Here is a 27,251-nt window from a genome sequence, read left to right on the forward strand (position 1 = left end):
CATTAAATGTTTGGAAGGACCAGCAGAAGTCTCAGAGTCTTAGCTGACACAATTAACAGCAAATGGGTGGAGAGCAATGATAGACAAATCCTTCGTTACACTAAGAATTCTTCAAAGGAAATTGTTTGGTTTGAGTTACTGGTAAGTGGCTAGGACTCAGTCTAGCATGAAATCCATGTTCATGGTTATGATAATTGGATGTGAGCTATTACATATACGGTAGTATCCCTTGGGATTTTATGGGTTTATTGATGTGAGAAAGCTGTTGGAATTTAGTCTGCTCTAGTTAAAGTCCTATAGTTTGAAATAAACTGCACACATCTTCAGCTGTCTTTAAGTTATAAAGCTATCTTTAAATTGATTAGGAAGAAATTTGAGCTAAGCTGACATATAGGGTATATGGAATTTGTGTTCCTTTATGTATGCAGGCTTTAAAATTAAGTTGACTTTAATTTCATTTAGCAGAAATAAGAGTGCATTGTTGTTTTTTGTTCAGTTGCACTGCATATCCACTAGCAGCACAGAGGAATCTGCTAGAATGATGAAATTTGAGTAGTAGTGTGTGTAGAAGAGCAGGCAGAAAGGATGTGGATAATTAATGCTTGATTTATTTATGTTGATGAGTTGACTTACTGTTTGCCTCACAGGAAAACTGTCTTGTGTATTACAAAGAGAAAGGAGATTGATTAAACAAAAAGCACACATAAAAAGGGAACTCTTGTCTGTATTCAAATTTTAAGTCCACTTCCAAGTACAGAATTTGTTTCTGCGGAGTTCAGGTTTGCCATGTTAGTCCTTGCCTTTGGTGGACTTCCCTGGCAGTCCTGACAGCCCATCTCATGGGTTCTTAAGGATGTCATACAAGCTAAGGGTACGTTATTTCCCCAAACGAGGCATGTTTAACTTTGAATCTTAATGTTTGTGTTTAATGGCTGCTCTTGTAAAAACCAGGTTTATGCTCAAATAGCTATTACATTAATTGATATATTTGCTCAGAACAGTTGAGCTTTTGATCACCTTCCATCTATCTACTGTCTTATCTATATTCCCCGTTACCTATAACCCAACACTCCACAAACACCCTCCCCGCCCCCCCGCCCTTAGTAGTACTGCATTCCTGAAACTTTGTAGGTGGTTTTAACTCTGATATTATCACAACTTTTAAGTTACCTCTTTAAATATTTGCTTTCTGTGGAATATGTTAAAAACCCGTATAATTTATATGAATTAACTACGTTCCGTCCTTGAGCTCAGTAAGCTGGCTTCTGTCATCTGCCTCCAGTTTTACTATGAAGTAGTCTTTGGGCTACATCAAAACCAGTTTGTTATCTCTGCCTGTCTAGATGTGCTAGTCTTGCTAGCACACATTCACCGATAGAAGAACCTTCTTCTATTCAAAGTTAATAGAATCTTGTTTTATCTTGGAATGTGCTAAAAGAATAATTGTTTCAAAATGCTAAGAAAGAATGGAGTGCTTGGTTTTTCCGGCACAGTAAGAAGCGTGTTTTGTACACACATCTGACGTTTCTGTCAGCACTGAAATGGCATTGCTTTTAGATTCTGGGGCACCAGATGTTTTAACTGTTTCTAATGTGCCGTTGGCAGGTGTTTTGCCTTATGGATGGAGATATTTGGACACTTTTTAGCTGTATTAATGGTAATTTTCAGGGTTATGTGCAAACAGGCAGCTGAGCTTTTGCTCTTGAGCTCAGTTATACGTTTGATGTATTTAAAATACTAAGCTTCTCGACATAGTTTCAATTAACTCCTGCTTTCAGCTGGAATCTGATAGCCAACAGTGGAAGAACAGTTTCCAAACGTCCTGTCAACTGTAAGTCTCTGGAGTATAATCTTTTCTTTTTTCATTTTCCATATGCATTCCAGCAACACAAGTAAATGTTCAGTTTTGGCACTGTGGTTGAAATTGAGTGTTGGCGTGTTTCTTCCAGCAGCCTGCTTAGTCTGTGCAAGTTACACTGTAGACATTCTAGTGTGGGCAGGATATGGATGTTAAATTTCAGTTTGGACTCCGTGCTGCATCGGTTTGCTTGTTGGAAGAGTATTTCACAACATAGGGGAAAAATTGTCTTTAAGATACCAATGTCTTGAAGTTTTGAGAGTGGGGAATAACTGCTCTGCAAATTCCTGTATTCTTTTGTATCAATCTGTATATGACAAAAGGCATTTATCTTTCCAAATCATTTGAGATGGTTTGACTTCATAGCCATTGATACAATTTTCTCCTTCTCTGTGCTTTTTATAGGTCTGATTCAAGAAAGCTGTGTTTTATTTAATATTAAACTGCTTCCATTGAACTTTAGGGAATTGCCCAAATGAAACAGACAAGTAAATTTTTTTCCCTGGTATCATAAATGTAATAAAAAGTTTTTCTTTCAGTTAAATTTAATTTAGAATTGCTCTAGGATTTTATTGGCACTTTATAACAAGTTCTGTGCTCCATTTCTCTCCTTCTATACACTAATATTTTTGGATTTGTAACAAGTTTTTACTGTTTTAATTTCAATTGAATTCCCATTTCAACAGGTTGCTAACTGTAGATCATTTAAATTCTCTTTTTTAGAAGAAGTTATACTGTGTATCATGGACATCAATGATTTTGTAGTACTTCCAGGCTCAAAAACTGGAACCTCAGTGAGATTAAAAGCAAAGTAAGTGCATTTTATCTGATTGTGATAGAGATGTTTTTTTCATCTTTTTAAATAAGTTTTAATGCAACATTAAGTAGAAGAGCTTATTTGTGTAAGAGCAAGAAGAATCATGATGTTTTGTTTTTTCCCTGTACTTTTATCCTTAAGCCTTTCTTTTCTTAAGCTTTAATCTACTTTCTAAGTTATAGGTCTTATAACTGTCTATATGTTTAACATATATACTTTGTAAACAAGCAATGCTAAAGAATTCACTGGGATAATTTATTTTAATATAATTAAGCAACAAACCTTTGTGAATACAGAAACAATTGGATCAGTTTTATATTGGTTAGTCTAAAGCTTATATTGGAGTGGCCCTATCACTGTCAGCATACCCCTCTGTAATAAGGTAGCCTTGGGGCCAAGGAGTTTGGACCTGACCTGCCCTAAATTTTCCAGAATTTTTTTCAGTCTTACTGAGAGGTAGAAGGGTGATGTGCCTTTAATGACAATTTTTGTAGCTTTTTTTTTTCTTGCCACTTTAAACTTCTTCAGATTCCCTGCTGTCTTTCATGTAATTTCTAATGAATATTTTACTACTTTAACTCCTCCAGAACTGTCAGAGAATTGCAGTTGGAGAAAGTGCAGTTAGAAACAGAAAATGAAGAGATTGAGAAGAAACTACGGCAACTACAGTTAAAGATGAGCAGAGAAAAAGAAGAGAGAAGGTAGGTTAAATTTCTGTTTGAAAAAAAGGAATGCAATGAGATGCTCTGTCCACACGTCTCCTCACCCCAGGTAGGGTCTCTTGCAAAGTCTGGAATTCACAAGAGTGTTCAGTCTCCTTTCTTGAATCATTCTTCCCAATTATAAACTTGCTACTCTAAGACTTTCTTATTTTTAAACTCCCATGTGGCATTTAAATTATTTTTTTTTGTTTTGTTTATTGTTTTTTAAGTAAACTAATAAATTCCTTGCAGAGATATTCCTTCAGCATCAGAGATCCCTTTTCCTCATTTATTTCCTCTTTTCCCATTCCAACTGGATTTCTCATATTAGTTTTAAAGCAGGAGACAGAAAGTAGTTTCTCCTGCACTATTTCAGTCTTATTACTGATGTTTCTAAAGGGGATGCTGTTCTTAATTCTGCTTTGACCCTGTTTTGCATGCATCTGTGTAGCTTCTCAGAAAGATATTTTCTGTATGATGGAAAGCATGGCTTGGGAAGTAGGCATAATTTAATGAAGCAAGTGCTAGGGTGGAAGTCTAAATCTCTCAGCTCTGTTATTGGCTCACTCTGAATGTTAGCAAATCTCTGCAACATCTGCTTCCATTTCATTTCTGCCTGATACACTTTGTCACTGAAGATACAAGGGCTTTGGGTACTTTGGTGTCTTACTCTTGGTAATGCTAAGGGCCTGCTGTTTGCAGCTTGGTAGACTTTTCCTGGAGCTGTTGAGGCACTGTTTTCCAGATAGTGCCTGGCTCTTGTTCTTGTACTGTTCTCACAGCCTTGTACCTGTAAGCTCTGATAGTGTTGTTAAGGTGAATTCAAATGACAGGATTCACTGGCATTTGCACCACTGTTGGGAAGACCATCCCTCTTCCCTCCTCTACGTTTTCCTTATGGCTTGTTTTGTAGGCTTTAGTTTGTTTTACTCTGTGTTTGGTTCTCTGTAAAACAAAGTAGATCAATCATTGGAACACTTGCTAAATATTATGATGTAGTGCATTATGCAGTATGCTAAAGCTGAACATCACTCTTTAATCTCCCTTAGTCTGAAATTCTTCCCCACTATCTTCCATGTTCATAATAGTAGTCAATATCTAAACTGATGCTCATTGAAATGTGTGTCCGTGGCTGATTAAAAGGTGCTGTATTTTAGCTGTGTTGGATGAATACCTTAAAGTAAATTGGGACAATGAAGACTTAGCTAAAGTGTACTATTACTTTTTATTCTTCTAAAACCAACATTAGAGAATTGATGGGATTTTCTTGCATTTAAAAACTTAGGCCAATTTGAGGGTCTGAAAAGTACTTTCTTTTACTTTTGATGTATTTACTACTACTAAAGTACATGTGAAGCAGGTTTCAGTGGAAGGCGTTTGTGTTTTGGGGAACCTATGATTATATAGACAAGTATTTTGTTACTGTGATACTTTGTTATCGTTGGAAAACCTGAAGGAAAGCCTTTGTGCTTCTCTTGCTTACAGAAGACATAATTTGTAAGTTCTTTCTTGCTCTTGGTTCATAGGAAATCAAGTGCTTATCACTGGAAATCCGGACAGGCAGGACCAATGACCATCCAAGCCCGAGTTCTGTCACAAAGCAAAGAAAAAAATCATAAGGTAGTAAACTATCAGTGTATTTTCAGGTAAAGCTATTTAAAACAAAGTGAGATCTAGAATTAGATTTATACTATGTAACATGGGAATTTTAAATACTGTAAAAATAAAGGGTTAAGCACCTTCTGAGTAAAATTTCTGATTGTTTATTTTTCCATGCCACACTTATGGTTCCATTGAGCTGGAGGAACATCAGGATCTGTTTGGTGATCTGTTGCTTTTTCATTGTAATAGATAGCAAATTATCATTTTGTCTACAGATTTAATATTGCAAGTGTCTAATTTATGAGGTTTGTGCAGGCCCACTTCTCCAGCCTGTCAATGCCCCTCTGCAGGGCATCCCTTCCCTCCAGTGCGCTGACCACACCACACAGCTTGGTGTCGGCAGCAAACTGCTGAGGGTATGCTTGATCCCACTGTCCATGTTGCTGACAAATAGGTTGAACAGCACTGGTCCCAGTGCTTCTGCGTGTTTTAAAATGTGGATTAAGTTTGTCAATTGACTTTTGTTCTATGATGTCCTTGCTCAGACCTAAATGGAGGTATGTAGAACTTTCCTGCTAAATCATTGAAAAATTTGTTTTCGTTTTAATCTGTACACAGCGGGGTATTTTCCACTTATTTTCTTTTGAAAATGCCTAGGGGAATTTTGCTCAAACTCTCAAGAAATATTAAGGATAAGGCAGACGTATGGGAATGGTAGAAGTCAGTCAAATTTGTAAGTAGCTGAAGACTGGACCTTGTAGGGAGTGTTATCACTTGCAACTGTAATAACTTAGTCTTAATATTTCATTCTATGGTAAAATAAATGCATCATTTTAATAGCTTAGGCTCTTGTCCTTGAGGCTTTATACATCATGGAAGCAAGCATTAGGTGTATGCATCATCAAATAACATTCACAAGTGCTGTTAAAATAGCAATTGCGATAACAGAGCTTATGTTGTTTACTTGTTCCATGAATTAGTATGAAAAGTCTGTAGGGGATCCCCAAATCCAAACTAATTCAGCCTAAGAGATACTTCCTCTTTCCATTAGCAGACACTGATGTGTTTGGAGGGGCATGCAAATTGGACCAGGTGGGAAATAAAAAGAGGGCTTTCTTTTATGATTTTTTTTTTTGTGTGTGTAAGCCATGCTACATATGCTATGTTGAAATGAGAGCTGTTAATTAAGAGAGACCATTTGAAACTGGCTGAAACAAAGCTTATATAAGTCTGAAGAGAAAAACAGACTGAGAACTTCAGACCAAGCCATCGCAGTTGCTATTTGAAGACTTTTGAAGCAGCAGCAGTTGGGTATGAAGGTCTTCTCAGCCAACACACTCAATTTCAATAAAATTGCGTACTTGCCTGTGAGTGGAAGAGGGGATCAGAATGAAAAGTTTTTTTTTTCACCCACCTCTTTCTTTTTCCCCTTTTCTGAGACAAGTTAAGTCAGAGCTGTTACTACTTCAAAGACTTCAGATTTCAGCTGTGATGGCTAAGGAAAAGATGCATGGAGCAGAATTTTCAAAAGGGTGAAATTAAAATGCCTGCAGATGTATAGGAGTGGGGCAGAAGTGAGGATGCAGCGTGGACTCCATCTGCAGGGGAAAAACTGAGGAGCAAAAATGTTGACAGTTATTAGTTACTGGGGTGGTAGATCATGTAATGAGGAGAAGAAGGAAAACAAGCTAACACCTCCCCTCTGTAACAAACTATAGGTAAATATATGTGCAGTAGACTTCACTGCTTGACATTTGAGCTTAAGTCACGGTGGTTATGGAAGTCCTGCAGGTCTGTGCTTGTGGCAAACGGCACGTACCTGGCTGGGCAAACAAGGATGATGTCATTTCATGAATGGGGAGGGAAACTGGTCATAGATTTCATGGCTGTCATGAGCAACACATAGAGTTTTCTTTTTAAATACATGCTTAGATGTTTTCCTAGAAATTTTAGTATTTGAATTCTGTAAAAGTTACAATTTCATTCATTTTCATTAGCACCTTATATATGTAAATATTCTTCCATATAGGCTTCTTCGGGAAAAATGAAGTTTCAAATACTCAAGGAACAGATTCCAGGTAAAGACAACTTTGTTATTAAATGAAAACTCACAAACTTCTGGCAGAGGTTCTGGTTGCTGGAAGCTGCTATAATGAAGCAATAAAGAAATCAGAGACTGGAGTACTGTGGTTGGGGTTTTTTGGTTGTTGTTTGTATGGGGTTTATTTTGGTTTTTTTTTTCCTTCCCCCCCTAGAGCCAGTGAAAGAACCTTTTAAGCATGAAGTGGTAAACGCTGTAGCTCCTGAAAAACCTGCAGTGAAGGGGATAGCATGTGAACTATGTGAAATTAAGGGCATACAGCTGGTAAGTAAATGGCTTAAGAATTATAACAACAGAACATAATGTGTATGTATAGGACCTTTATAGATAGGCAGTATCTAGACATACATATGTTATATGGAGCAATAAGTTGTAAAATGAGTTACCTGGGGTGTGCCCAGGTCATAAGCTATGTGTGTTCTGCACAGACAAGGTGACCTGGAACTCACATCCAGGCTCCTTTATGGAAGAGACCTATATATGGAAATACATAGGTGCATGCTGAAAACATAGGTGCAGGTCTAAATATGATGTTACCTTTCCATATGTTAACTTTTCTGTACCGCGCAGTTGTATTATGGTAGTCTGCGGAAGTCGTTGTCCTACCTGACTCCGCACCTTCCATAGAAAGGAATCATTTTGATGGCAGTATTGTTACTTTGAAATTATGAAGTCAAGGAGCTCATTTGAACTTTTAGCTTTAGCTTTTCTGGTGAATTGAAGATTTTTGCAGTTTGTTCTGCTAGGAAAAATAAGACTTCTCTTAGATGGTCAGCTTGAGGTGCTGTAGCACCTTAGAGGTGTGCAGCACCTTAGAGGAAAAAGTTACTTAAATATTTGAGATCAATTTGATCCTACTTTATTTGCATATCTTATCTTTCTGGTTTTGAAATCATAGTCATGTTTTTTCTTGTCTGTTTCCCGAAATATTTTGGTGATACCCACTTTATTTCTAGGATTTCTCTGTGTGATAACTACTTAGGGTGCACAAGGTGATGGGAGGTTTTATGTGCTGATGTCCCTGAATGGCAAAGAAACAGCTTAAACGATTCTGTTATCAGAACTGCTCCCAGTTCTTTAACAGGGAGTTTCTTTAAGCTGTATTTTTAGTAATTTGCCCAGCACGTGAATGTGACTGAAGGAGACTGATCTCTTACTTAACTGAAGAACACTACCGCAGGATTGAAAGAAGATGTATGGTTACAGGCAAATAGGGCAAAATTGAGTGGCCCATGAATATTTTGTAATTTTAAATACCTTGATAAGCACCAGGACAGATTTTTAGTTCTGACTTCTCTCTGTCACTTGCAGGCTATGTTAAAGTGGAAATGAGTATTATCAAATAGGAGGTGATTTTATAAGTGATTTTATATATTTAGTAAGTAGATTTTTGCCTTTTACCAAGTATAAACTGGAAACCTCGCCTCCAAAATGTGACGTAGCCTCGTACTATTAGATTTTTGAAGTAATTTGTGCAAATAGAGTAGTTCCATTGTTGAATAAGAAATACCATTTTTATTTTTCCAAAAGTAGCACCTCTCTGGGAAAATTCCTGAACTCTCTCGCTGCTTTGTAATACACACCACGGTGAATTTGTGTTGCTTTTATGGCAAATTAAATCAGTTGGAGCTGCTAACACTCAAAATAAAAGGAACGTGTATTTTATTTGTGTGTGTCTTTTGAATGGTTTTCCTTAAGAAAAAAATACCTGTGGATTTTAAATTTCTGTTTGAATTATCCAACATCAAAGCCACCGGGATGTTTGTTCTGTCAGTTTAATGTGTTGGGGTTTTTTCTTGCCCTGCCCCCCTCAATTTCATTAACACTAAGTTACAAATTAATGCCCTGTGTGCAGCAAAGGCGAACATCCCCAGCAGTGCAAACTGTGCCGTTTGATTTGTATTTCATGTTATTTTATTTTTCTTTCCCCCTGCGAGTTTTTAACGTGCGAATCCCACCTGTACCGTCAATCCCGGCTTTTAGATGAGCCGGTCGCTTGTTCTGCCGAAGCCGCAGTGACGAAGACGTTAAGAACTCTGTGCAGCCGGCTGAGCGGCGCCCCCCGGGGCAGTCGTGTCCCCCCCACCCCAAACCCCTGCACCCCTCCCGGGGCAGCCCCCCCCCCCCCCCCCCCCCCCGCCCCGGGGGGCTACCTGTGAGGGAGGGGCGGGCCGGCTGCCCCGGCCGGGGGGGCGCCGCTGCTGCAGTGCCCGGACTCCCCGCCAGGCGGCGCTGTGCCCCCGCAGGCCGCGCTGCGCCCCCGCCGACTGCTGCCGCCTCTCGGCGCGCATGTCTCACTGCTGCGCTCTCTCTGCTGCCCGGCTTCTGCGCGGGGCTGCGCGCCAGGCATCGCTGCTGCGGTGCTGCATCGGACTACGGCTGGCTTTTGCCTTAATGCCCCGCCCCCCCAGCCCCCCCGCGCTTTCGGTGCGGCTGTGCTCCCGAGTGCTTCACCACTGGTCCCGGCTCACCAACAGCGCTTGTAAGATTAGGGCAACCGCTGGATAAGGACGCGTTGTTTCGGCACTGCTCATGTTTCAAAGGGATTGCTTTCAGGCTCTCCCGTGTGTCTTTCTTATTCAGTGGAAAGTTGTTCAGTTAAAAGAATTTTGGTAGAAGCAAATAGCGTAGCTGGTTTTTTGCAATACTTAAGGGGGGCAGGGAATAATCACGCTGTCTTTCCTTGGACCTTGATGGATTTTATAGTTATGCATGCCTCGGGAAAACTGAGTTCCGTTGATCCAACAGTAGTGTTATGTGATTGGAAATAGGTGGCGAGTTGCTGGCTCAGGAGGTTTTTACACAGGCTCTTTGAGATACTGTTACTGGTCTATTTGAAACTTTTCCAAATTGTTGGATGTCAGGCAGTTTAGAAAAAAAATAGGTTGTAAGTACTAAAAATGGTCAAAGGTCTTTGTTCATTAGTCAAAGACTATTATATACCCGTGTGAGTATATTTAACAATCTGTTGCGTGTATTTTAAATACAGTTATAAAGAACCTTGAAACTCTGAATTCCTACTTATAATTGTGTCAGATGCCACTTCTGGCATTCCTGATTCTTTCATACTTGGATTCCAGTCCCAAAGGAGTGAAGTGTGATGAAAGTAAAATGTTATACAGTACAGTGGAGACTTAAGTTGTGTGTAATTTTAATGTTCAGCACAGTAATACTCAGCTTCTAACATGCGGCTTTGTTGCATATGTCTTATGGAACAATAAAAAAATATACTTTTATAATTACAGTAGTAAAGTTTCCTCCTAGAATTATTGTATAACACTTAATTGTAACAAACTTAAATTTCTTATGCATAATATTTGATTGCATTTCATAAATGGGTTGTAACAATTTATGGACCAAATCGTACATTATTTTTGATTTTATCTTTTGGACAAACCCACTGTTTTTGTTCTCTTACTGTTGTTCTAAATTTGATTTTGATGAATGGTACTATTTACTTATTTAATACCTTTTTGAATTTGTATCATTATGCTTGTTTTCATTTTCTTTCATTCCTGTGTTAATGATGACTGTTTTGTAGCTGTATTTAATGAATCCAAGAGATGCCACGTCAGGAATAGTTTATGAAAAAATGTTTGGATTCTTATTTCAGTGTTATGATTACAAAGAATTAAAGTTACTTTATGGTGAGAATGCAAGCTAACATAAACATAGAAAATGTAGATAGGGTCTTGACTGAGTGTAAGTTGATTTAACTATTTTGGTTCTACCAAAATTTTCATGATTTCATGAAGGCAGGTTTTACTTTTTGAGGATGTCGGTGGATATGCCATTCTGTTATCCTGCTAAAATTTATTTGATGATCTCATTCTTTTTTCCCAGAAATACAATCCTTTTATTAATGCAGTAAATTGTTAAAGCTGTTGGTCTGATAAATAGGTCCTTGCCAAAATGATCCTTGCTTACAGTATGTTAGTAGAAAGATTACAACATCTGATGGAAAAACTTCAGGTGAGAATTTAAGGTAGTTACAGAAGGAAATGCCATCCTGTGAGTAACAAAAAGCCAGCAATAAATAATCTTTTTGTGATGATGTGCTATCCTGAGTTCTGCAGTGGGTATAAAAGTTTTTGCATGAGCTGTTTTGCACGGATATAAAAATTTTTCACCACATGCATCTAAATGCAGACTGTGTAGGATATATTTTTTTTTAAGAGTGTAGCAGATCTTTTAAATGCAGAACTGAAAACTGGGTGATGGCAGTAGTAAGATAACCATGATAAGTCTTGACATCTGTAATGTGTCATCTTTTAGACCTTTTTTTTTTTTTTAAAGCGATAAGCCACTTATCTCATTTTTGGTGGTAAACAAACTAGGTTGAGATGTTGCGAGTTTATTTGTGGGGATTAAAGATTATACAGCATTTCAGTGGAAGAGTACAAAGATTTAAACAGAGAATCATGGAGTGCTGTGATCATTCTGTCTGCGTCAGGAGAATTCCACCTTAGTTGTCATGATTCTCTTTGTCCCTCCCCCTTCCTGCCTTTTCATCTTCCCTCTTTACTCCAGTCCTACCCTGAAACTAATTAGAAACTACCTCTATTAATAAAGGGAGCTAACGAAAGGGTGCAGGGAGTAGAGGGATGCAAAAGATGTCTTTTGCATTTGGAATAGAAAACAGTAGCTCTAATTCCACGTTTTCAAAGGGGGAAGGATATTACAGACCAAGTGAGGTTATGTAATTCTCAAAATAGTTTTAGCTGTCTGAGTGAGGAGGAAAGGCCATTTTTAGAGAAAATATGCACCAGAAAATTTCCAGGCAATCACACTAGTTGTGAGAATCCAGAGAAGTGCTTTTCAGCTTTCTTGATGGGTCATGTTGCTTTTGCCTTGGACTCTTTCCTACCCCCTTCCTGCCTGCTGCTTTGTGAGTAGATGTTTTTGATGCCTAACCAGTTTAGGTTGGTTAGACACTGAAGTAGGGAAAAAATTGTGTCTGAATTCAGATGCTGGGAGGGTTAATATGAGGCTGGAACAAATAAGCTTTGCAAGTATTCTCTAAAATCAGTTTTGCAGTTCTTGCTTAAGTATTTTGACGTGACTGAGCAAAATCTCAATGAGGATGTTCATGTTGTTTATACAAGTAACACAGCAGGGTGAGCCTTTCAAATATTGATCTGCTACTATATACCGTGTGCCAGGGTACAAAAAAGAGCTATACATAACGCAACTATGCATGCTGAAAGAGAGCAGATGTATCAAGCTGCATCAATTAAATTACCTCCTTCAAAGGAATGTGACTTCTGCTGTAAGCTTAAGATTATTTTTTCATGTGGTGCAAAAGAAAACCCAATCTTTAGCTATGTACTTTTGAATGTATGTGCTGTAGGAAACAGAAGGAGCCAAGGAGAAGGGCAGTTACAGAGAGAAATTCCCCTCTTTAAGTGTATGCTTCTGTGATCTCCACGTGTGTTAGCAGCATGCTGGTGATGTTGGGGGGGAAAACAGAATTGCTGTCAATTGTGGATGACTGTGGCCTATTAAGATTGAGGAAAAAGGCAAAGCACGCATGTTCATGTGGTAAACTTTGAACCTTATGCATCCTGCATTGCAATGTAAGAATTGGTGGAAGGCTGCCGAAGAGAAACAGTAACTACTGTTTGCAGCAGGCAGTTGCCCTGTGTACTGGCAAGTCACAAGTACCACTTAATGTGCAACCAGCAACTGCAAAGTCTCTGTGTTGATTAGAGTGTAGAGTAGGTGGAAAGGAGGAGATGTGAGTACGTTCTACTTTTGCAATGGCTGCTTGACATGTTTGACTTTGATTACACTTTCTGCCTGTACCTTTTCTGCTCTTGTACTTTCATGGTAAGAATGTGTCTTACTTGAGGATTTTATAGACAAAGGATCTTTCCTTCTGTGCATAGGGAGGGGGGCATAGGGGAAGGATGAATATAAAACATTTATTATTTTTGCTTGAGAATCAATCAAGAGTTGGTAATCAAAATCTTCATATTACATTTCTGCAGCAATTTTCTCTGTTCTAATAGTTTGCGAAGCAGTAAAGTCCCAGTGTGAGTGAAACTTACCTTCCTTCTGTAGCTATTTTCAGTCAAATTCTTCTAGTTCATTGTAATTTGGACTTTCCTGGGCTATTTTTTTTGTGTGAATTGGTATTTCAGTTAGTCCCCTAAATGAACATTTTCCTGTTGTTGACGACCTCTACAGATGTGCTTCTGTCTACTGAAGAGCTTCAGTAAGCAGAACTTCATTAATAAAGTACATAGCTCATAAATTTAAATGATACGTGCTGCATGAAATGCCTCACTTAGGCTGTCCTGTGTGGTACCTAATGGAATATTCAGATTGTTGAATTTTTTCTCACACATTTACACACTGTTGATTATTGAAATTATGTGTTTATGTCACCATTACTCTTCAATATGTGGTTACCTACCTGCTTTAAATATGCTGTTTGATGAAAAGTTTGAGTAGGTTTACAATAAATTAATGGTTTCATAATGTTTCAATAACAGACAGAAGCCAGTGTACACGCTGGAAAATTAGAAGTTGTTGATGACTTCATCAAGGAAGTAAATCTGAATGAATTGAAAATTAATCATGAGCAGAAGAAAATAGATAGAAAGCATCAGGTCATATTAGACAAGCTTTCATCTCTGCTGGTGTCAGTAGGTAGTGCTGAGGTACTGTACAGTGCAGGAAAAAGTATTCCTTTTATTGTTTAGGACATCTTAGGTAAAGTGGCCTTAAGTTTTTCTGAGTGTGCCAAGGAAGGGATTAGGCTATCAGACTTGCACAGCCCACTGACCCCTGTTCATGTCTGATATAATAGCCATCCGATCACATAGGATGTGGACTGTCCATGGCTACTGCTTTCTGCCTACTACAAGCATTTAAGTTAAATGGGGGGTTTTGTATGCTTATACGAACATTTTTGTGTACCTTATTTGATTTTTGATAGAGCATTGTAATTCAGCAGTGAGCAAGACCACATAAAAACTGAGTGATCTCAATTAACAGGGTAGCTAGCAAGACTAAGCCTAGAAAATAGGGAGCTGCATTTCCATAGCTGATACTGAAAATGTTGTTGCTGTTGTCTGTAGCTGGGGAGAGGATTATTATCATATGTGCTGTATTAATTATGTTGTGGAACTGGTTTAGGAACTTTCCTCAGAATCAAACTGTACAGACCTTGAAATTCAGGACAAAGGATTATTACTAAATGGAACGTTTAATGAGGAGGAATCTGCAAAGTCTTTTCAGGAAGCTTTGCTTCAGTGGAGGGAAGGAGAACAACTGTGTGCCAGTGAGGTCCTATCAGGTACGATTTGTTCTGTTTTAATGGCATTTTAAAAACATTAGAAAACATTTTGGTGAGTTAGCAGATTTTTGATTGTGAAGGTAGATGTTCTGTTAGAATAGCAAATGTTTCTTTGTACGTTTTCTCTCTGTGTTCCTTTATAAATTAACAACCTCTGAAGTTTTTTTTAATAATGTGCAGATTAGTATTTATCCCAAATCTTATGAAGAACTGTGGCATTGGCCAGATTGTTTAGCTTGTGTCCCTGTACCTTTTTATGGCATTGTTTCTCACATGAGACTTTAATATGAACTGGAATCGTCAAGCATGAAGTTGCAGCTTTCAACAGAGACAAGGAATGTGCATGGCTCAGGATTTCCTATGTTGTAACAAAGTGCACTTTCTGCTTGCCTTCCACAGGCTCTCACTTCTTTGTCCCAGTGAAAAGATGCAATCAGTTGAAGTATTAGTCCATGAATGGTGTTCAGTCGTTGTGTATTTTTGTATTAAAAATATTATGCTGACTTTTAAATTTTTATTATTTTTTCCTTGTTTCCTCTGATATGGTGGGATTTTTATCTCTGGAGTCATGGATTGCTCTCCCCTGCCCGCTACCCCTGCCTCCGATGTGGTAATTTTCCTTTATGTAGGAGGCTGTAATATGTGAGTTTTTACTGGCTATCCCCACTACTGACTGTGTTGTGTAAATATAATACCACTGGCCATGTAAATTTGGAATTATGCAAAGACTTAACCAGGCATAGACCACTAGTGTGACGTTCATTCAAAATGCTAAACAGCAAGTTTATAAACCTGAATAGCTGCATACATTTTTTTTTATTTTTTTTTAAATAATTCTAATAGAATCTGTGGGAATTTGTGAGGTACAGGCCAATCTTACTGTTATGAAGGAACCTATTCAAATTGAATTCAAGAAGGATGGCCTGAGCTACATGGAGAAACTCTTGCTTAAGAAATACAGAAGGTATTGTTGAAGTTGCTGTTACTAATGAAAGAAATACTTAATAGCATTAACAAAAATTCCATTGAAACTTAAAATATTAGGTATGTTATCAAAAGTTAAGGTGACTGTGTACAGGGTGCTTTATTTTCATAAAATAACCATTATAACCAGACTTGATGACTTAATATTTCAAATAACTGAACAGGGAGTATTTGGAGGGATTCTCTTTTACTATTAATTTATTGTAGAATTTGAAGACTGGTAATTTAGTTAGTTGCTTGATTTTGGGGCGTTTGCTACAGGGCTTTTATACAGAAAAGGAAGTACGATCTTCAGGATACTTTTATAAACACTACAGAGTTGTTTTGTTAGTCCCTGAGGTGTGAGGTCATCTCAGTGAAATTAAGGAGTTGCTGCTTTTCAGCAGCAGTTAATACTGCTGCACAAAGTAGCGTGGCTTTTTTTTTTTTTAATGACTGTGGTGTGATATATATTAAAAGATGATGACTATTTAAAATTGATTTCTTCTCCTTTTTTAGAACTCCTGTTGATCGACTTTCTGGTAGTTGCATTAAAGATTTAAGGCCTGTGCAAACACTGAGTGTACATCAGGCTGCTGTTGCAGGAGGAGGAGGAGATGATGATGGTGTTGATGACTTAACAGGTGTAATAGATTTCTGTTTATTGAATCTAACTATTAAATACTTGGGTTGTTGGGATTTTTTTTTGCTGTGATTACTGAACAGTTACACGCTTCAGCAATTTCTACTTAAAGCAATAACAAATTTATGGTACTTTGTAATAAATTAAAAGTTTGCATTTTTATAAGTGTATCTTGAACAGGAAAAAGTGAAATGCATCTAATTAATAATATTTCATAGCTGAAGAGGTCAGGAGATACTGGACATCTGTTTTTAGAGAGGAAGTACCCAACGCCATTTCTGAAAGTTCAGAGTCCTCTTTGAAAATTGAATTCCTTGATGATGTAAGTATTTAATAAAGAGCTTCATAAATCTTCAAAGTGATCTGCAGTGATTTGTTTAAATGTTTCCACTTCAAATGTTTAACATATCAACAATTAAATAATTTCTAATTAAAAAAAAGCATTGGCACATTGTCTATCTTTTCCATACAAATGTGGAAAATTTATCTTTCCAAAAGTTTCCTGCAATTTTTACCTGTTGTGTTAAGGGACCCTTACTATACAGAAATTATACAAAAATGAAATCTACGGGTCTTTAATCACTTGAGTCAATGTTGGTTGTTTTGTTTTTTTTATATAATTTCAATCTATTGTTGAATATGTTTTTGTTTTGTTTTTGTAATTAGTCTTATGGCAAGGACTTGGAAGAATCATCTGACTTTTTGGTAATGGAAGCTGGGGCTATGGGAATGAATAAGCAAGGAAAAACTGAACCACTCAAGCAGTGTGGAAGGTATCAGAAAAGCAGAGATTACTTGGGAGAGAGAAGGGAATAATCCTATCCTGTGATTTAGTTACATTCGTAAGAAACAGTTGCTTTTATTTGCAGACAGTCAGACTTCATAGGAAAGGGGAGAATCCTTGACTGTATATTGTAAATTGCTTTAAGGCATGGTAAGATACAAATCTTGTCTGTGGTGCAAGAGGTAGGTTGTGCCAGTATCACAACCCTGCTTTAACTGCTTTCCCTTCCTTTGCATTTCTTCCAAGAGTCCTGTCTGTGTTTGCTGTTTTTTGTCCTTGAAAGTTTTAATTTGAATGACCTAGTGATTTGATGACTAGGTTGTAAGACATTCTAAGAACAGTTTGGCAGTTAACAGGCATACAACATGACTTTAAAGTTAGTGAATAGTAAGTTTGTGTCTTTGACTTTGTCAGTGAGCCACCAAGGTATATTTATTTCCTGTAACTAGAGAGCCATCACTTTGAAATTTATTTTGTTTGCATGATTGCTCCAATATTGAACCATGTAAGATACATTTCTTTATATATGTATGTCGTGAATTATAGATAGAATTTCTCTTTTGTACGTTCTTATCTCAGTGGGAGCAGGGACTAGCATACAGGCAAGTCTGTAATTGGTCAGTGTTGTGTACTTTTAAGATACTCTTGCTTGACTAATCTTGTAATACCAGGCAAAACTAAGAGTCCTAATAATTAATGATACATGTGCAATTCTTCTGATCTCCCAAAATTTATTTATGTTTAGATGTGATCTGTTTTGTTACGTAATATTCTTCTGGTCTTTCCTCCTTCCTCTCTTTCAAAGTGGTTCAGCAGTTGCAGATCAGAACAACACAGTACCAACACTTTTGCCAAAAGAAACTGTAGGCATAATGAGAAAGTAATCTTGTTGTTTAACTTCCACTGACACTCAATGTTTTTACCTTTTCCTCTTGACAGAAACCTGGTTTCTTCTGAAGAAATTTCTCAAGGTAAATTTTGAAAGTTACTTGTACAATATGCTTCAGCGTATGCAGTTTTACCATTCTCATATAGGATGGAGTGGTCAACTATGATAATTGGAAAAAAAATGATTAAAAGTCATTAAATTATATACCATTCCCTGAGCTATGCAGGTCTCTTGACAACAATTCGATGGACTGTGCAAACTATTTCAAAATGATAGCCATACTTTGTGACAGTAATCTCACAGCTGTGAGTCCAATTTGAGGAAGAGACTGCCTCAATGAGTTGTATACTGAAAACAAACCCGTTAAAAGCAGATGGAGCGATCTTACAATCAGTTTTTCTGTAGTATATTAGATTTAATGTATGGCATATGTCCTTTTTATGTGGAAAAATGCTTTTATGTGGATAGGTTGAGAAACTGTATAAATGATTACCTGTTCTACATGAAAGATCATAATTTCTGAATGAGTATTCCAGTGCTGGTTGCGTGTCAGTAAAATCACCATGAAAGTTTAGCAGCTTTATTTTGTGGCTTAAGGAGTCCTAAAGATCTTACTCTGCGTCCTAAAGCTGTGTAGAATATATTGTCACTTTTTAATATTAAGAAATATTTAGAACATAAGGGTAATTAATTTCTTTTTCTTGCAAGTACTGAACAATTGCTCCAGCACTTCAGACTGTAGCACTTGTTCTTATTGTGCTTACTTCAAGAAACTGCTTATTTAAGTCTTCAAATGTGAAAAAGCAAACAAGAACTGACTAATATGATGTGATTTGTGTACTTCTTTGGGCACAGGATAAAAAAATTAAATGGCTATGTCTTGTATAAACAAAGAAAAACAGCTTGCAGAGTCATTCACAGCCTGATAGTATATTTCAAACCATTATACTGCTTTTAAGGAAATTTTATGAAATTGCTAGTATTACTGTTCTTACACTGGCTCTGGTTAAATTATAGCATTGTAAATGTAAAAAACCCCTACATTAGCATGAAGTAGTAGTTGGAAACGTGTTAAGATTATTATCAAAATTTAATGTTTTCATAGGGCAATGATGTACAGGATATGTGTTAGATAAGAAACTGGTACTGCTACCTGATAAGTCTAGTCTATGTATGTTGACATTTCTGGGTATCAGACAGGAAGCTAATGGAAGTCAGCTCTTCTAATTTTTAATTTTATGGCTTAAGGGTAACTGAAATGGAGGTTTCATATATGAAGTTCATGAAGAAAATATAATAGGCTTGCAGGTTGTAATTCATATTTATTTCCATTTAAAAAAAAATATCCTCTTTTCATGATTTTGTTTTGTAGAAAAAATGGTTGCCTGCAGTCATCTTGAAAGAAACACGTTGCAAAAGGAGAGCATTGAACTAAAGACTGTGAGAAGATCACTTGGCTCCTGTGAACTACCTGAGATCTCTAACCCTGCTGAACTAATGAGCAATAAATATCTGCCTGAGGCACGACTGCAGCAAACCAATAAAGATTCACAAGAACTGGGTAGTGTCTGCAATAGTCAGAGTTTGGTTTTGCCTGTAACTACGTCATCTTCAGTGGTAAAATATTATATCTTTGATTGCTAAATAGATAAATTATGTTGCTTAATCTACTTTACCTGTTTAGCATGAGGCAACATACAGTGTTCCTGAATCAGCTGAGATAGTGTTTACTATTAAATACTCCACCCTTTTTCCCCATTCTCCTCCAGAAACTGCACCCCAAAACAATCAAGAATATAGTTTTAATCAGAGATTTAGCACTGCCTACCATATTTCATATGTAGGGGATGAAGGCCTCTGTGCTTTCCACTTTGTATTGTCAGTCTTCTGCTAATGTTCAAAAAAAGCAAAAGAATGAACAAACTAGTCTCAGATACACAAAAAAGGTGTATTGGGGAGAAGGCAGCTCTTCCCACTTTATTATCAAGGTCACTTCACCTCTTGACTGATTGTCAGTCAATCTAACCTAAATTATTCAAATGTTCTTTTGCTGAAGATAAAATTGAAAGCAAAAAAAATCATAGAGGAGGTTGGGACATTTGATTTGGAGGCATTGTTAAACAGTACTTTAGCTGGTGTACACGAAGATAAGTGAAAACAAACAAAGAAAAACTGCTTTTCATGTCCACAGTAGAATAGACTCAAACTGCCACAACATTAGCAATTGAAGTTTATACCAGCATCCTTACGAATATGTATTCCACCAGGCTATCAGAATCATTCCATATTTTATTAAATGGGCGTTTTATAATTATAACTTGCAAGGGCAACTTATGAAGTTGCCTGTTTCTTTTCCTGTTTATAATATCTTTGTGTTTTATTCAAGTTACAGGATGTAGCCAAAAGACAGAAATCCGTTTCTACACAGTATCGAGGACTTGAAGGTTTCTTTGCTGTGGGTACAAACCCTAAACAAGTAATTTCTGAAGCACGTTCTTCACTGTGTGCTAACTCTAGCTCCGTGGACAGTAGTATAACATTTTCAGGTAATGGTGTACAAATAAATTCCTCAATCAATATACATATTTATCACTGTTGCTGTAAGATATCCTTCTCTTATGTAACTTTGGTCTAGCTTACTTCTAGAAGTCACTTTGGGGTAACAGTCATGCCAACACACACAACTGGTGCTCTGAAAGATAAACATGCTACCGTGAAGTAAATCACATAAATATAGTGCCATAAATTTATATGCTTCTTTGTGGCCCCTGAAAGCGTGATTCCAGTAGGTTCCTATTGCTTTTAATGGTGTATATGAAACAACATCTGATTGGTGAACATGAATATTAATTTAATCAAGTATACAACTTGAATTTAAGCTTGTTAGTGTTATATGTGATTTATTTTTTTTTACATTGTGTAGAAAGCTTGTTGCAAGACTTCTTTACATCACACACATTAAATGCAGCAAATTATAGTAACAGTAAATGCATATTAACACAAAACCTGCAAATAATTTCCTCTAATACTTTTAAATTTCAGGAAATGGAAGGTGGATTACTGAAAGAAGCTTAAGTGAGTATGCTGATGAGACTATAGTTCAAGGTGTCTTAGAAAGTCAGTTGAATAAAACTATGGAGGCTCAAAATAGAATTTCTCCTTTGATGGTACCGTGGAGGCCATACCCAGGTAAGGATAGTGACAACTTTGAGGTCCTACTATAGTTTAATTTTTCTTGTGTATAAACGTAGAGGTGCTGTCTGGGATGATTATCTTGAGTTTAGGTGATTTTTATATCTTCATCTATGTATTGGTATTTTGGGTATAATGGCGTTGTTTCCATAAGAATGGCCTTTGAGTTGAAAATTATCTCTTCCAGCTGTTCACTAATAATGCTTTTTATTGTGCTTAGTTTCTACCCCATTACTCCCCTCTTAGCTTGAATATTTAGATAGTAAACTGTCTAGAACAAGATTATGTATTGCTGTGTGTTTTGCGGCATCCAGTATGGTATGGCTTTGATCTAATGAAAGATTTCTTCATGCCGCTGAAATAAATCTTATTACATGAACTATAAGAAAGAAGGAAACAAGTAATGCACAACTACATCTGTGCTTTTTAGTTACTTTTCTCTGTTTCAACTGTCTCCATTCAAGTAATGTAGCTTAGATTATTTCTCTCATTTTAAGCAACCAATTTGGCATTTTAATTTTAAAAATGCTATGTGCAGGAATTGAAGCTGTCAATTTTGGATCCCAGAAAATATTTGAAAGTGTCTATATTTTATTCCTGTTACCTTAAATTAAATAAAGACAGAACCAAAGTTTTAAGCTTTCTGCACACATTTTTAGTCTCTCTCATCCCCCAAAATCTGTGTCATTACACATAATATTTAAGTTGTTTTCTTTTTTTGAAAGATACCCCAGAAGTATGAGGTGCTACTTTCAAATACTATTATAACTACTTTATTAACATTTAATAATCTAAAATCTTAAGCAAAATTAATAATCTGTTCAGATCAATTCATAATTTTAACTACAATTAGTGTCATCAATGAGCCAAAATCAAATACTCTTTTTTGTGTGAAATCTTGAATTACTAGAACTTGTGACCTTTTCTGTTACTTCAGGGAATGATTCTAGAAGACCTTGGTCAACAAATATGCTACATTCTAAACTGACTGGAAATTGTACAACAAACACTCAACCAAGACCAAAGAGTTCACCTACGCGTATGTTGACACTTCATACTGAGACGCCAAAACGAAAGTGTGCTGATGTGACTAAACAAGATGAGTGTCTTTGGGAATATGTTGCTGACCAAGAAGCCCTACTTACTCTGGAAAAAGAATTACTAACTTACACAGGTAGGGGCAATACTGCTTCCCCCCTGCTTCATGTTTACAAGTAGCATAATGAAAACAAGTAGCTATTCCATTTACCCTCTCAGATCTAACTGATTTTGGTGCAAGAATGTACTAAACTACTTGAAAATGCAAGAGTTATGTGGTTGAACAGTGATTTATTTCCATTCAATTGGATTTTAACCTACCTGTAATTTAGTAGAAGCGAACTGTTTCACGGAACTTCTAGGTTGTTTTTACCTCTTCCATTTTGTTGCAAAAATCTGCAGGATGTGCTAGGTTACTATTTCAGATCATGTGTTTCTTTTAAGTAGGTATCCTTTCCTTGTATATTTACTAATGAACACCCCAGATATTGTTAAAAGCTAGATGTGATTTGCTGCAAGGGTAGCAAGAAGGGGGAAAGACGGATGGGAAATTTTATAAATCTGTCCTGATGAGAACTGCCACTAATAAGGCAGAGTACCTCTCATTCTGGGGTTGACTCAGCCTCCTTTCCTCTGTCATTCTAAGCCATCTCCTTGTTTTTTGAGTGTGGGGGGGGTGGCAGGCAGGCAAGGTCAGTTGGTTATGGTTGAACAGAATTGAGTGAATTCTGGTTTTGTTCTTTGAATACAAGAAAAGAAAAATGATTGGGATGCTTCTGTTCCATCTCAATGAGGAGACAGGTCAAGTGCCTAAGACACTTTGTGCCATAAGCAACCTTGATAGACTGCATCCCTTAGGCTGTACCACGGTCCGTCCCTTATGAGTTGCTATGGTGCTTTCGTATTGGCAGGTCCTGGCTATGATCCTAGAGCATTCTATCTTTTAAAATGTTTATAGCTTTGGGTTTTGCTGTATTTTTTCAAACAGCTCTTATACAGCCTTTCTGAGGCTTCCAAATACCACATTTCAGGACAGCTGTCTCTCTCTTTTTTTTTTTTTTTTTTTTTTTTTTTTTTTTTTTTTTTTTAATATATATGCACTCTTCAGAACCCATGTGTTTTTGGAAGAGTTTCTCTTGTTAGTGCTTGAAGAATGAAATCCATGAGAAATATGCTCAGAGAAGAATAGGGAGAGAGATTATTGTTCAGCTGCCCCATTCTTTCTCTCCCTTTTTCATTCTGCTTTCTTGGCATGCTTTTCATAGAATCATTTAAGTTGGAAAAGACCTTTAAGATCATCAAGTCCAACCACTAACCCAACACTGCCAAGCCCACCACTAAACCATGTCCCTAAGCACCGCATCAACACCTCCAGGGACAATGATTCCACCACTTTTCTGTGCAGCCTGTTCCAATACTGGACCACACTTTCAGTGAAGAAATGTTTCCTAATATCCAATCTAAACCTCCCCTGGTGTAGCTTGAGCCTGTTTTCTCTTGTCCTGTTGCTAGTTATTATAGGAGAAGACACCGACGCCCACCTGCCTAGAACCTCCTTCCAGGCAGCTGTAGAGAGCAATAAAGTCCCCCCGAGCCTCCTTTTCTCCAGGCTAAATGCCCCCAGTTCCCACAGCCACTTCTCATAAGATTTGTTCTCCAGACCCTTCACAGGCTTTGTTGCGCTTTATTTCACTTAAATGTCTCTGCTGTGAACTTTTGGCTAGCTGGGAAAACAGTAACATACTTGCATGTGTGCCTTTAAGCAGCATAGACTGTGACCCTAGGGTATGATCTTTTTGTATTAATGAATGTGGGATGTATGCTGTTACTTCATTTAAATAAATACTATCGTTAGTCAGCTACCTGAGTGCTACATTTGCTACTCTATCTTGAGGTTGCAGAAGTATTAGTGGGCCCTATATATAAGGTTTCATATTGTGCTGGCATAAACATCTTAAAGCAAATCCTCTCCATTGCTTATAATGATACAGGAACCGTGAAATAAAAAGTCATAACTTATCTGAGGGCTTGTCATAATATCCCTCATCAACTAGAGTTGTTTTGAGACTTTTCATGGCAAGTTTTTGTTGATATTGTGAAATTCTTTAAAAATTATATTGTAGATACTGCTTTATTTTTTGTTGTTTAGATTTGTTCCTGAAATGACCTAAAATTTTTCAGGTCCTGAAAAACATTACAGCTTAACTTCTGAAGATGTAACCTCCTTCCACAGACACTCAGAGAAGATATGTAGAAATACTACAGATTTCCATAAAAACCTGGAGGTAAAAGACCACAGCATATTTGATACTCTTAGGTAAATTAAACGTGCTGAGATTGTTTTTGTGGTATTGTAAAATGCTTGATGTGCCAAACATCTTGCCAAAACTGAAATACAAATTGTCTTGACTTTGTGACTGCACTTTACAATGCTGATTACAAATGTTAGCGTGACTTAATGTGTACCTTGGTGTTCCAAGCCAGTAGTCTCAGGCAGCTCAGATTAAGTGATATATTTTGTTGCTGAGACTCCAAACCATAAATTTTGGGCTTATGTTTCTTTTTAATGCATTAGCTTTTGTTAATATATGTCACTGAGACCTATAAAGCACATCACTTAAAACATCAAAGTTCTTTTGGTTGTAAGGTACCTTGAAAAAGAGGAGTTGTGAGCAGGTGAGCCAATAACATTTAACTCAACATTTAACTGTCCTATTGCCTTGGAGACTAAGGAGATGACTGGAATCAAGGAAGTTCCACAAAATTCTGTATGCCTTTGGTTTCTAAATATGTTCTCATAATTAGTAAGGATCAGTGAGACACTGTGAGGTTAGCTAGGTGCTATGTGAATATAGCTGATTCAGAGATTTGTGGTTAGTTGGCTTTTTTTACAGTGTTCATAATATTGAAATTGCAGGTCAGTAGAAAACTAAACAATATTTGTAAGTAGTGCAGATACTACATATGAGACCTACTTTCCTAGCTTACCTGTTCTAGGATTAGGGATTTCTCCATTAATGTCGCAATAGTGACAATGTTATTTACTTCCTGCTTGTTTAAGAGTTGACAATGTATGTGACAAAAACTGGGGGAAAAGTGAATAGAGTAGCTGTATGTATACTTGCAAAATATATGGCAAAAGCTGTTTTCATGCCTTTTAGTGCTATGTATGTGAACATATGTCACTAAGGCTTAAAGCGGAGTAGCTTGAGGAATTTGAGCTGCTGAAAATCACTGTGCTATGTTTTTTTTCAAGGGGCTGGGATGAAAGCCAAATGGATGATGAGGAAGAAATTCTGGAGGATAAGCAACAGGTTCTTGCGTTACAGTGAACATGCAAAGAACTTAATGCAATTTTTATCTTTGCATATCGAACAAAACCAAGAAGCAGACGAAGAGGTGTCTTGAGTGCTGCTCAAGATATTATTTATTAAGGATTATTTTGTAAAACTGTCAATAAAAATTCTTAAAACCCTCTTGATTTTGACTTTTATTAGTATGAAGAATCAACAGAATAAAAGAAAACTGGTCTTGTGCTATTATGTTTTAGGATTTTTTTTCATTAAATTTTATTTAATATAAGGTTCCTTGCCCGAAGATTGATTTTTATGTCTCCAAATGCAGTTTTACATTACCAAGCTGGAAGGTAATGTGCAAGGGGTGTTAATGGAGCGTTCTTAAATTGGGGATCTCAATATGGCCAAGTTTATGTGATGAGATGCACGGTAGAAAGCATGATAGGTCTAGTATACTTTACTCCTTATTATATATTTTACCAGTAAGGGGCTTTTGCCTTTCAGAATAGAAATTAACAGTTTGATACAGTATATTTTACTTCTCCTGCTAGACTCCTTTCTTCTTCATTTAAGGATGTAGCATATACTGGCAGTAAACTTTGCTCCCTCTGCTCAGCATCGATGGGAAGTCCGTCCTTTCTGCACTGTACTACTTCCACTGTTCCAACATGCCAATTCAGAATGATCTATGTTCAGCATGCCAATCAGCTGTACTGTAGGTTGTTATCTTATGGGCCTTTAAAGATTAAGAGAACAAAGAGGAAATACAGTTAAAAGATGATCTTGGGTGGTTTTAATTTCACCAAACCATATTAATTTCTCTGATCAGGGTGAGGCCTTAACTGTACTTCTGAACTTGCTGCATCTGTGGCCTATAAAAAGGTTTCTTCCTCCTTTTCTCCCTTTCCCAGTTAATGTAAGGTTAAATGCAATTAATATAACTTCTGTAAAAAGTCACTTGGCTGTTACATGCTGACATGGTACTCTAATGTAAAGAGGGTTTGGTGGCCTTCTGCTCTCTTTTTGAGGAGGTGCTTAATTGTACCCAGTAGTTCAATAGTTTTCTATGGAGGTGGAAGGAAGTTACAGTTTGGAACTGATTTAAGTAGTGTCTTTTGGTAATATCTTTAGGATTCTCAGACATAGCCTCAAGCTTCAGCTTTCTTTAATGTTATATTCTTTCATCATATTCTATTTTAATGTGATGAACGGATTTTTTCCTTCTCATACTAGTTTCCTCCACAGTGGTTTTTAAGATGCTTTTCAAAGCAACTTAAAAGCTCTCCACATGCCCCTCGTTTTCAATCAAAAAGAGTGTATCAGATTGCAGCCACAAAAACTTGCGTTGGGTGATTTTGAAAGTGGAATTAATTAAAAGCTTTTGTCTGACAATTATTCTTACCCATTTATAGGTGAATAACCTGACAGGACTGTAATGCTTATTGTCGTTCACCAAAACTTTCATACGGAAAGAGAAGCTTTACATCTTCCATCTGTGTTCCACAGTTCTCTCATAACTGCTTTAAATCAGGAGTTTATAGAAGATGAAGTTCAGAGAGAAACACTGTACATACTTTTAACCATGTTGTTGCCCATTTTATATTGAATTAAAGGTTTATGTGTCTACTTTGGTTGTTTTTTACGACAGCAACAGTGATCATTAAGTTATGGAACTTCATGTCAGAGGCCTTTTATTAAAGGTCACGATTTCCGTCACTAAATTAGTTAATTAGGAAATGTAGATAGTTTTAAGTAATTATTTTTGTTTATAGCCTCAAATGTTTAAAGACTTCTTAGAGTATTCATCTTGAAAACCTTGTGGCTCTGTGTTCAGAGGTGGTGAGTGACCTTTATTAATGTATGAGTGGAAACATTCCGATGTATTATTTAGCTCCTGACAATTAAACATGCACTTGTTTGTATTCTCCCCACGCCGTAGGACTCTAATGTAGTACGCATTTGTCGTCTGTCCCCACCATCAATTATGCGCTCGTGTTAGACATCTCAGTAATCTTTTCAACACTTTCTTGTACAGGAAAAAGTACTTCAGTAGCCCTAATTCAT

The 27,251-nt window shown here is 37.0% G+C and overlaps 1 protein-coding gene across 4 annotated transcripts; it reads left to right on the top strand.

Moving 5' to 3' along the window:
- Positions 1-25,272, top strand: ZBBX (zinc finger B-box domain containing). Of its 4 annotated transcripts, none has more exons than XM_040613829.1 (18): positions 1-1,831; positions 2,582-2,669; positions 3,263-3,376; positions 4,903-4,996; positions 7,008-7,056; positions 7,234-7,343; positions 14,223-14,382; positions 15,226-15,346; positions 15,865-15,989; positions 16,207-16,310; positions 16,655-16,761; positions 17,712-17,743; positions 19,034-19,278; positions 20,048-20,207; positions 20,704-20,850; positions 21,791-22,027; positions 24,073-24,208; positions 25,148-25,272. In XM_040613829.1, exons 2-18 carry the CDS (start codon positions 2,602-2,604, stop codon positions 25,221-25,223), a joined length of 2,085 nt encoding a protein of 694 aa, XP_040469763.1. In that variant the 5' UTR covers positions 1-1,831; positions 2,582-2,601; the 3' UTR covers positions 25,224-25,272. The 4 variants fall into 4 exon arrangements, with proteins under 4 accessions (XP_040469763.1, XP_040469766.1, XP_040469765.1 ...); XM_040613832.1 differs by having other exon boundaries at positions 24,073-24,176; XM_040613831.1 differs by having other exon boundaries at positions 20,054-20,207.
- The last annotated feature ends 1,979 nt before the right edge of the window (positions 25,273-27,251 follow it).

Source organism: Falco naumanni, chromosome 13 (assembly GCF_017639655.2).
Source record: "Falco naumanni isolate bFalNau1 chromosome 13, bFalNau1.pat, whole genome shotgun sequence".
NCBI lineage: Eukaryota > Metazoa > Chordata > Aves > Falconiformes > Falconidae > Falco > Falco naumanni.